Source organism: Lygodium microphyllum, chromosome 15 (assembly GCF_053477565.2).
Source record: "Lygodium microphyllum isolate KBCC chromosome 15, Lygodium_microphyllum_v1.1.10, whole genome shotgun sequence".
Taxonomy (NCBI): Eukaryota; Viridiplantae; Streptophyta; class Polypodiopsida; order Schizaeales; family Lygodiaceae; genus Lygodium; species Lygodium microphyllum.
Window position 1 is genome coordinate 75,266,211 of NC_141149.1, and position 12,220 is coordinate 75,278,430.

At 40.4% G+C, this 12,220-nt stretch overlaps 1 protein-coding gene across 6 annotated transcripts in view; it reads left to right on the forward strand.

Annotated features, from left to right (window-relative positions):
* The first annotated feature begins 1,527 nt into the window (after positions 1-1,527).
* The window catches only part of LOC148024676 (uncharacterized), a 38,536-nt gene continuing 27,843 nt past the window's right edge, over positions 1,528-12,220 (forward strand). For 2 of the 6 annotated variants that reach the window (XM_087694321.1, XM_087694322.1), the window contains exon 1: positions 1,528-2,984. In XM_087694321.1, the coding sequence (XP_087550447.1) occupies positions 1,839-2,945 (1,107 nt within the window). In that variant the 5' untranslated portion in view covers positions 1,528-1,838 and the 3' untranslated portion in view covers positions 2,946-2,984. Of the gene's footprint in view, positions 2,985-3,062; positions 3,079-3,110; positions 3,519-12,220 lie in introns of those variants that run through there. The other 4 variants (XR_015693337.1, XM_087694320.1, XM_087694323.1 and 1 more) reach the window with 3 other exon arrangements.

Below are 12,220 nucleotides of genomic sequence, written 5' to 3' on the forward strand. Positions count from 1 at the left end.
TAGTCTAGCATAGTGTATTTGATGTCTTTCCCTTTTAGCCTCGCAACTCCACCCAATTGAATCCCAATAGTAAAAAACCACATCTTTCTATTAAGAAATATTGCATTATAACTTTGTTTATTGAAGATGTTAAGCCAATGGCTTGATGGCCATTATGCAACAATAAAATACATTGGAGAAATTTAAGAGTGTACAGGGTAAGTACAATATTTCTAAGGCAATGTGAGAGTTAAACAAACAACAGTTTGTTTCATGTGGTGCTATGAAAGTCATATTTAACTTACTACTAGAAAATGTGATGTTTGATCCTTAGATGCTTTTTTGTATTTGATACATTTACGTCATTTGGTGGTCTTTATCTCAACCCAATCACCGCCTACCATAAAGCTACCTTTCTCAAAATTTGAGCCATTTCTCAAAATTTGAGACGTGACATTAATGGGCACAATCTCATCACCATAATGAATTGAGTCGTTGCTTTATTGGAATTCTTTCTCGCATAGTTGAAACTTGAAAATTTTCTTAAAACGCCAAAACGTGTGGAGCCTGGATCTTTAGAGGTTTGCCAACCTTGATAAAGTCTAACGAAGAATTAGACACTTTGCGATTGATGGAACATTCAAATGTAATTTATAACTTCGCGGTTCGAGATTTTAGGAAAACTTCAAAATATATGCAAATTTGGGCCTTTTATGAGAATGCTATTGGTGAACTTAATTACGTGCTTCAAAAGGATTTCTATTAGCGTTTTGAGCTTTTATATATTCGCTGGGGCAATTTCGCAAACCCTTTCTGAGTTTCACGAAACACCGTTATTTTTCTTAAAACGCCCACGACTCCACGTGCAGTCACGACTCACATTGATCCGAGACTGTTAGACTAATATGGTGACGCGACCGTTCGATAACCCGACAATCCGACATACAGTGTCTTAAGCATGCAGTCGACACACAATCGTGCGGCAACGCATGCGGTTTAGGAAATGCGCGTGATAGATATTCATTAATCATATGCGTATGTACTATGACTTAGCTGAGCTTATCGCTGAGTGATTGCCAATTGGGGGTATTAGGGGGTCTCATGTCCACGTTCTAGCTAGAGCCACTTAGTCGGTAGCGCCCTTTAGATAAAAGATTGAAATTATTTTTATAAGAAAACGAAATAGTAGAATCCAAATTTAAATTTACTGAACTCTTGGTTCAAGGATTTGACCCCGAGACGCCCATGCTAGCACTGCAGCGGTGTTAACAATACACCTAGTCTTCACTCAACAATTTTTTGCTTTTTAAAACATTATTGTATGCAAGCGCCTCGAATCGGCTCCCCACCGCTACCCTGAACAAAAGACAAAATGAACCACAAGGTTTTTATCCTCAGATCTTATATTACCGTAGCTGGATCATGGATGGACTATCAAGGCGCTTTTCACCTTCGTCCTTTTCTGTCGCTGTCGGTACTCTACTTTCCTCTCCAGGCCGACTGGTACTCTCGTTTCCACTCCTTCCATCCCACTGCGCGAGTCACGAGCTTGATTTTGAGGGTGGCGTCGCTGGCGTGGCCTCGTGGGCCAGCTTCATCGAAGGTCTGATCCTCCTCTCCTTTCCACAGCTTGGCAGCAAGGTGAGCGGCAGAAGCAGGACAACATTATCGGCACATCAAAGCTGGTGTAGGGCTGAGAAAGAGGGTTTCTTCCATGTCTCTGCGGCGGCCATCTGTTCCACGTCTAAGGAAACCAAACCTACCTGCGCCCGTGGTGACCAGCGCTGTGCTAATGTGTTTGTGTGGTGATTGATCGTCATTATTGGCCGGTATGGACCGGTAGGTGTGAGCATAGAAGCATGGCCGCCGCGGGAGGCCACTATGGAAGTCATCGTGATCATTATCATCGACAGTATGATCATGTGCTGCGACCTGCACAGGTGGAGCATCGAGGTCAGCCTCAGGAATCGAGAGCTCCGGGTCAGTCAGAGACGCGAATAGCTGTTGGCTTGGGTGGCAGCGATGGCGGCGGTGCGGCCCTCTCGCATCCCAGATCCTATTCCTGCAGTTTCTGCAGACGCGAGTTCAGGTCCGCCCAGGCCTTGGGCGGCCACATGAACGTGCACCGCCGCTACCGTGCTCGCCTGCGAGAAACCTCCCCTCCCACGACCTCTTCTTCTTCTAACAATTCCTCCTCGGCCAGCCATAGTACCCCAATGCCTGATCATCAAGAGCATCACTCTTCCATCAACATTAATTCTTCCGCCCCGCTTCGTCCGCCGCATTGTCCGAATACAAGACCGCCCCACGTCAGCCCACCAGGCGCCGGCCTTGACTCGTACAACCAACGCGGCACTGTCCTCTCCTCCTCATCAATGCGCAGCACGAGCTCAGTCGCAAACCTCTCAGCCTCCTCTAGTCTCTTCAAACCAGTACTGCAGCCCAAGCGCATTCGTAATTGCGATCACGGCGCAGCCCAGACTTGGGCAGCAGCTTATATAAATAGCTCCAGCAGCTCTGCACACCCCAGTACATGTCTGCAGCTCATGAGCTCCTCTCCAGCGGTAATGATGGACAGTATATTGCAGGTGACCCGAAAATTTTCTTCGCTTGATGGTCAAATTTCGTCGCTGAGCCCAGCTGTCGGGCGAGATCATCATCGTCACGATTGTCATCGTAGTCCGGTGGCCGACGCAGCTAGTGAATTGTTACAGCTGCCGCCGACAATTGCAGCATGCAGCCCGCACTGTTCACTTCCCGGCGAGCTGAAGCCCGAGATTTTCTGGAAGAGTAGTGCGGCGACGGGTTTTCAGCCCTACCAGCAGCCGCAGGCCCGCCCTGAGTTTAACAAGCTGGGCTTGCACGAGATTGCCCAAAGTGTAAACGTCGTTGACGAGACCTTAATCCTAAGTCCCGTGGCTGGGATGGACCTGGACTTGGAGCTACGCCTGGGCCAAAGGCTGTAATCAAATCATCGACAACGATGCGGGAGGCCGCATCAATAAGTAGGCCTCTGAAACTGGTCTCATCACATCTTTTAACTGTATTTACACACCAGTGTTTCATTTCATTCATTCTTTCAGGAAAAAGATACAGCAGCACTTATTATTCATCTTATACGATAACTGCAGAATATGTAAACTTCGGGCTAGCGAGAGGCTTTTAACTTAAGTTATGGGAAGGATGTAGTTTTGTTAATGCGAAACTGTAACATCCAGATGTCAAAACAGCTGAGGCCAATTACAGCAGATCAACTAGCTAGAGTTCAGGAGTTCTCTTGTGATTTTTTGTTGGATCAGATAGGTCCAGTACCTCAACCTACACCTTCTCCCAAGAGAGGATGTTATCACTATTGTCAGGTTCTCTAGTTTCTATGACTTGACACGATGCACATTTCGGGTCACGTCTTGAACTGTTATGCCAAAACAGCTTTGGCCAACTGATGAAGAGACATATCAATTAGTCACAGTCTAAGTCAACTTAAGTCTTATCATAATGAGATGACATCCCTACAACCAAGTACTAAGTAGCCTCCCATCATAGTTGAACATATAACATCGGTAAAATCGTTATGGACTTCAACCATTTCAAATCCTAATTCTAATTATTTACTTGTGAAATAGGAAGAGAGATCTTGGTTAACCGATCTCTTAATTATTGATTGCCTAGATATGTATATATTTTAAGCTTAAGTAGGTAAGAATCGTAACAAGATCCTCAAGCTTCAAGAAAAAGAGAAGGATTTAGTATTTTTAATGTGAAATTGTAACATCTAGATGTAACAGATGAGGCCTATCAAACGTGATCCTCAAGTAGAGGTACTTGAATTCAGTTGTCTGTAGCTTTCCATACGTTACATTTTCAATGTTTCTCCAACGCCCAATAGAAATGATCAAGATTGGTCAATTAGTCAATAGGAAATTCTATGTAAGTATTGGTCAAAAATCTTCATGAGACCCAAAAATTGTACACTATGAGATAATAGGTCAAATTCCAGGATAAAGGAGCTCCGGATGATAATTAAAAAACTTGTTAAAGCTCACTGACTGCATTTGTAGAGTGATAGTTTCTATAGATGTCTTACATGATCCCACTTAGGTTTGTATGATTGATAGGCGACATTGTTAAGATACAATCTTGAAGTAAAAGAGAATAAGTTTTTGTATGTAGACATCCTTTCCAGAGCTAGTGGTAGGAAGCTTATAGGCACAAGAAAATGAAAACATACATCTTTCCATACTCAAATTGTCATCCTTACTTTCCTTGGAATTTGGTAGAACTTTTACTGATGCCTAACAATGCTTGTTTAGTAAATAATCCTTGCTAGGTCTATCAAGGAGTGAACTCTAGTGCCTTTTTTAATACGTTGCTATAGATAGAGATTCTAAGTTTGAGGATAATGAGATTCATACTTCAATGTTGGGGAGTGCATCTTTTCTTGGGATCTTCCCCATGGCCACTACATCAATTCTATCAACGGGTTCTATTTATTTCATTTTACAATAGGATGTTAGCCATATCCTTGGGGACCATTTTGTCTCTAACCCTTCATACCTTGGCTTTTGCCATGGTAACATCCTATTTTAGGTATGAAGCATATAAGTTTCTAGATGCTATTTCTAGGATTTTAGTGTAGTTTGTAGATTTGTTGCTATATCTTCTGGTGAGCAAGGGAACAATGTCTTTTTGTTCTTGTTCTTGATAATAGACAACATTTCCTTTGTGGGCATATCCACTTTATTGGCCAACCCTCTTGTGAAAATATGGATTATCTTAGATTCCTTGTCCTTTAGATGTCTAAGTTTTTTCTTTGTTTTAATTAGCTCTTCGGAAAGTTCAACTTCACTTTTTCCAATCTCATTCTCAATTCGAATATGCATCGAGTATCTATGGCTCCTAATTTCTCTTCTTTTGTCCATTGAATTTTTTAATGTTTGTCTTAGGAATTCTTAAGAATTTCTTCTATTTCTCGGGTCTTCCTCACAATTATGCATTAACATTTTCCCATTTATCCAAGTAGCTTTTTCTACTCCTAATATCACTTGACCTTTTTTTTGAAAAATTTTCTCAATATCATCTAGCATATTAAAATCCATATCAAGACTACTACCAAGTGGATGTTGAGTAGAGATGACCAAATTGTTGCTTTATCTAGGGTATTGCACGTAGCATACATAGATATTACAACAACTTCCTCTTAACCTTTTAGGTGGATAACAAATCATTTGTTATTCTAGTTTACTAAAATTTTAGAAATTAGATTGTTCAAGTTGTTGCTTAGGGGGTTCACTATTTGCATATCCTCTACATCACATGCATTCAAAGCCTATTTATAGATATCATTATCTAGAAATTTTTTCTAAATAAAACATAACTTTTCTCTATTCAATTTGTAAAAAACCCTTTTTATATTATACCCTTCTTTTATGTAAAAAATGTGTAAAGATGGTATTTTAAAAATACCTTATTTTGAACCCATGTGACTCATATATATATATATATATTTATGAGTGACCTCCTCGAGGACTATTGTCTATTTTGTTATAATACCCTCACTTCTACTATTGTCGTTTGTTGAGTTCTAGGCACAATTGTTCTTTCTTTCTTTTACATTTTTCTTCTTTGTATATCCAACTACTTTACCTCTTCTGAACATTAAATATCATGAATTATCTAGTTGTTATTTACCCATTTCCTAAATATCTTAGCATTTTTGGGATCTATAACTATAGAATGTAAAAATCTTAATTGATGTAGTCACTAATTCTATTTCTTAACTAATTTTTCTTTAATTGGATTTTCATATTTTTGCCAAAGTGGTTGTAAATAGACAATGTAACTTTGGAAAAATGTTGGTGGATGTGGTATATCTTTTGGCAATTCTAAAGTCCCTACACACAAGGAGGTTTTGAAGATTTCCTATGTAGGAAAACCTGTGAAATGTAGAAAATTCTCTAACATTTCCTAGGTACATCCAAATGCATTCCCTACATATAACTAGGGAATTGCATTTCCCACATCTCATAGTAGGAGATCTTAGGTATGCTTACATGAATTCCCTACATACAACTAGAGAATTCCATTCCCCATATCTTATATTGGGAAATTATAGGTTATATAGCTACGAAACTCTATTTCCCACATGTCATAGTAGAGATTATAAGCCACATAACTAGGGAATTTCATTCCCCACAACTTATACTAGGGAATTATATATGGCCATACAAGATAGCACATTTTATTTGCTTATTTTCCTAGCAGTAATGCACTGCAATATGTTTAGACTTGTTATGTTAAACATAGTCTTTATCAAGACTAGTAGCACTTTGATTATTGCATTGAAGTGGTGTGCTGGAGAGAGGAGGATGACCAATATTTGATAGAACTTGTAGAAGCCATACTAACTCTCGAGCCGCTAAAGATATAGCTATATATTCAATATCTATAGTGGAAATAGCTACACAATGTTGTTTCTTGCTAGTCCAAGGAACAAGACAACCATTGATAAAGAAACCATTTCCACTTGTAGAATGCGTAGATAAGTGAAAGCTTGCTTAATCTGCATCTATATCATTGAAAAATCGAAGTGAATGTAGAGAATCAAAGCTTTGTTAGCATCGATAAACCAATCTAAAATCTTTAGTGCCTTTCAAATACTTCAAAACTCATTTAGCTGCAGTCCAATGTTTAAGACATGGAAAAGTAAGATGTTGTCCAAGAAAATTTGCAACAAAAAGAATATCAAGGCAAGAATTTAAGCCAACAAATTGAAGACATCCAAATAAGATTAGTATAAGGTTAATGTAATGCTAATTGTCCATCATTTTATAGAAAGTGAGAGTTTTTGGTGGAGCTCACAAGATAAGGAGTACTATAGATCTGCAGAACTTGTTGAGGGTTGATATAACTGTGTTTTTAGTTATTTTTATTGGATTTTTGGGTGATTTTTGTATGATTTCAATACTTATTGATTGGTTTGGAAGTGCTTAAGAGAGCTTTGGATAAGATTGAATACATTTGAGAAGCTCATGATGTTTTTCAGTGGAGATATGATGTATTGAAAGGTTCTATTGAGTGTTTGATTGGTTTTGTTAAGCTTTTGTTTTGTTCCATTTTCTTTTTGTATGAGAGGTTGGAATGATGTGTTTGAGAGTTTTTGGGAGCTTATTGAATAAATTTTTATGGTTTTGAATTGTTTTAGTTGACGTAAATGCTTTTTGATAACTTTCTGTTAAGCCTCTATTGACCTTTGGTAGAGTCCATGTCTCTGTTTTGTTTTTGTTCTATAAGTGTTCTGTAGGATGAATATGTAGCTTGGAAAAATTTTCTAATTTTGGAAGATATTAATAGAAGTTCTAAATAGCTCAAAGAAGTGGAAGAAGTAGCTACAAAAAACTCAAGTGAACATTGAAGTGACAATGACATTGTTGAGCTACGAAAGGACACTATAGTGGCTTTGGTGACCCTTCATATCAAACATACCTCTTCAGAGGAGTATCCATTACCAAAGAGAGAGAACATGTGTGAGAGTATCCATTACATATCTTTCTCTCTATAGTACAACAAAATCTAAATTTAGAGATGTTAAAAAGATCGAAGTAGAAGAAATATTGGCAAGATAGTCCTCCAGAGACTAAAGCCTTGTGATTCTATTTTGTTGGGTATAGACAAATTGGGTTGAGCTAACTCCCTGATGAATGACACGATCAAGAGACAAGCACTAGAACAAGTCTAGAGGTATGTGAAAAAAGAGAAGGAAAAAATCAAAGCCAAGAATAAGCTAGCAGCAAAAGCCTCGTTTGACGCTCTTGTGGCACTCTTTACAAAAGTCCCTATGGTGACTCAAGGTCCCCTTCCTAGTCAAATCCATCCTAAAAATATTGATGACAGGTAAAAAAATGTAGTCCCATTGCTATCTTTAAGGGAGAGTACAATGCAAACCCTGATCTTCACGTTGTTGAGTTCATGGTAGCATGGATAGCCAATAATACCAGAACCCCCAAGCATTGGTTGGTGATATTCCCTACCACTTTCAAAGGCGTGGTGTTTCAGCAGTATGAGAGACAAGCAGCAGAAACGTTTAACACATGGGACTACCTCAAGTTTTCCTTCCTCACTAAATTCAAGCATGAAGATTTTAAAGAGCAAATGCAAGAGGAGTTCATGAACTTAAGTCAGTCCTCTGGTGAACGAGTGGAAGCATATATATTTTCAATCAACTTGCAAGTGGCAATGGAAGGTGCAAGACTGTATGATAAAGCTAAAGGAAGGCTGTCCATGACGTCAAAAAGAGTAGTCTTACCTCCTCCCATGTCACGAATGGTATACCTACCAAATGCGATCCCACGGATTGTGCCCTATCCCTACCATAAAATGCAAAGAATGCCGGAGTACAGTGCATGGAATCCATAGTGGCCACCGTAGACAATAGTACCTCAAATGATGGTTCAACCACAACTCGGGGAAGCTACTATATGTATATCCTCTACATCACTTGTGTCAAGATCCATTTATAAATATCCTTATCTGTAATTTTTTCTTGAATAAAACATTAACCTTTTCTATTCAATCTGTAAACAATCCCTTTATATTAGACCCTTCTATATATAAATATATATATATAATGGTATTTTAAAAATATCTTATTTTGAATCCATGTGATACACACATATATCTGTAAATAACTTACTTGAGAACCACAATAAGCTGATTAGCCTCTTAAACAATCCCAAAACACACTAAAAATGCTATTTTAAAGTAAAAACCCTAAAATGGGGACTGGTTCGAGAGTGTTCAGTGGAAACCCTAAAACGGGGAGCGGTTCGAGAGAGTTTAGTGGAAACCCTTTTTTTTGGGCTCCCTTCCACATCTATAAATAAACATGTTGCCCCCATTCAACCTTATTCCATCTGTGCATGTTTCTCACTCCATGTGCAGATTTGAGCCATCAGCCTCCTCCCACGTGGCTATCTAGCCCTTGAGATTGTTGCCACTCCATCCGTGTTTGCTCATGCTGTTGGCACCTTCATCCATGCTAACGTCAGCTTTGCTGGTGACATCATCATCAGCTATGATTTGATCATCCAGTCATTGCCGGCTACATTAAACACTATTTTAGCCTACTGTTTACAATAGATTGTGAGCAGTTTCTAGCTTGTGATTAGCGGTACACTACTGCATTTACTAATTTCCAGCCTCCATACTGTTGCGTTTTGATGACCATCCTACTGTCATTCACTATTCAACACTCCTACACTACGACTAGTGGTCACAAACTTGGGATTCCTCTCTAATGGATGTCACACTCTGACATTGCTTTGCCCTTGTGCACACTATATACTCTTACATTCATTTACAACATTCATTCACTTCAAAGTTGTGTTTTCTGTCTCCCTTCTTCTATTTGTGTTTGAGTTTCTATATTAGAGTTTTGAGTTTTGTGTTTCGATTTTGAGTGTTGAGTTTTTGTGTTTAGGGTTTGAGTTTTGAGTTTTGAGTTTTGCATTTCGGGTTTGAGTTTTGAGTTTTACGTTTAGGGTTTGAGTTTTTCCCTCTGTATCTGTGTCTGTCTCCTTGTGTTTCTATCGTAGTCGTACACTCTGTGTGTCCTCATAGTGCAAACCCTGGCAGTTTTCTTCACATGGTATCAAAGTCGGTGCTCTTGTAAAGAGTATCCTGCGGATATTGTGGAAAGCTAGTCTTTATGTGAGGCATGCAATATGACTCGTAACCAAATCACAATATCCGAGGCACCTTCTTCTCCAGTTCCTATGATGTCTTAACGAGCTTCTCCATCATTGGAGGCCTTGAGACAGCATTATGGACTCGATGAGGAGGACAACACTCCATGTTCACCAAATTTCACTAACATGACAGAGGAGGACTTTGAGAAGTACTATTGAAACAAGTACGGTGATGTTTACATCCCTCCTATCAGTTTTGCTACAACATTCGAACCCGTTGGTGAGGCTGGCTACCTCTCTGATCATGAAGGACATATGGCATTCGGAACATTTGGTGATCCATATTTATCATCTCAACCAGGTCTAATGTCAAATTTGTACAATTCTTTTGTGTTGCATGAATCAAACCCTTGCATGTTTCTTCTTTTGAGGTATAGAATCTGAATGGCTTTGTGTATGTGAACTTTAATAGAGGGGGCTCATGAAGCAAACGGAATTCATGTACATCTACAACTTCTATTTCATTTGAGCATATCACATACACTTCTCACTTCCCTCCCATCCCACCCTCTTCTATATCACACCTTGATCACCTCTCATCATCTTTCTCAAACCTTGGATTACGCTCCACATATGCAATCACACACCCTAGGTTTGGATCTTCCATCTTCACTCCTAGCACCTTTTTCTTCTCCACCCCATTCTCTATCTCTTTGCACCATGGTACTTCGTTAGGGGAAATGCCACCCTTTGACACAATGTCTCTCACCTTCTAGCAAAGGAGCACATCCATAACTCCAAGGTCAACTGTGATGGGCATCCCCCTCACTATCCCCAGCTTCACATCTCACATGACCAGTCATATGCAGGGGTTTCCATCCTCAGCTTATGGTGCATCTTCACACTCTCCTTGGGTTACACTTACGCAGGGATTCCCATCTTTTGCTCCTAGTGTCCCCATCCCACCTCCTTGGGTTTCTGATGTGGCTACCATGCCCATGCCTAGTCCGCCTATCCCTACCTATGGATCCACCTTGCACACTACCCGCATGCCTCGTGTACACTCTGGGGCCCATTCTCAAGTGTACTCCACTCCCCATCCTACCCCCACTACACTTTTTCACACTATCCATTTGTGGGCACTACCATTCATGTTGCAATGGCCAAGAATGCCTTCACGGATAAGACACATTTTAACGGGTCAAAATTCACCACTTGCTCTAATTTCATACAACAAGTGCTTGAGTATCAAGGTCTTTGGGACCTCGTCATTGGTCTAGAGCCTATGCTGAACCCTCGACTAGCTCATCCTGATTACATCTGTCAATGGAGAGCCCACAATACCACAGCCAAAGTTGAGCTGATGCATGGACTGCTTCCTGAGTTTCACTCTCAGTTGTAGCACTTCCCGTTCGCGTCAGAGCATTGGAGTCACCTTCTCAACCGCTATGCAGCCCGTGATCATACTTAGCACATTACTTGTCGAGTTTGCCACTACTGGCTCTCCAAAGTCAGATGACAATTAGATTACATTATTCTTGAATAAGTTTCCTGAAAAATACTTCGATTTCATTCAACACATCATCTCCCAACCTCAATTTCCAACCTTCTACGAGTTTGAGTTCCAGTTCTTGCATTACGCAAGGCTACGTGATCAAGTCCACAAGAAATCCTCATCACAGTCTTATTCAGAGCAGACGAGGTTGGTTGAAAACCATTGGTGGCAAGAACTCGCAAGATGCGAAGGCAATCCAATCAAAGGGGTGACTCCTCTTCCTCAGATGAAACCAAAGAATCTAGACCTATCTAGCAACAACTCCCTAAGAGAAATTGGGTCTGCATACACTGCCAGAGACCAGGCCATGTGGACGAGGAGTGTCACTCCAAGGCCCAAGGCCTTCCACCTAAAAAGCCTTCACTAGATCGCTGCAATTGCATAATCAAGTGAGGCTACACCTTCCACTCCTGCTTCATCTGATCCTTCAATACCCATCATTGCTGCTAGACATGTGGCTCAAGGGTACAACGTCAACAACCCATCTCTTTCACTACCCCTGAGAGACTGGCTCATTAGTCTGCAGGTTCCAATCTGGTTGCACTTCATGTATCTATCTCCCCTTCCTCCCCACGTCATCAGGCATTCCCTTGGCAGAGCCCTTCTACTGGATGTACGCGATGGTAGCAATCTTCTTAGACTAGCATGTCTCTAGGTCCTTTCGGATACCCTAGGTCAGTCTAGCATTCATTTTTCACACTCTTAGAGTTGGGCCCATAGGATTCGTTGTCCTTAGCTTTTCCCTTCTTTTGTCTTCCGATGCATTTATACACACACACATACACATTCATTGCATTTATTTTGAGTTAGATTTTCTTTCTATTATGTTTTACTTTGGAGCATCTCACCGCTAACCTCTATGTTTGCAGATTCTCATCTCTGCTTTGGTCCTACGTGGGCTAGAGACGACGCAGGCATGTGCACCGTTCCTTTCATGGCTTCATCATCCTAGGAGTGCTTGCTCTTCTTCCAGCATGGAGGTTTCCCCTCTCAAGGTGGATCA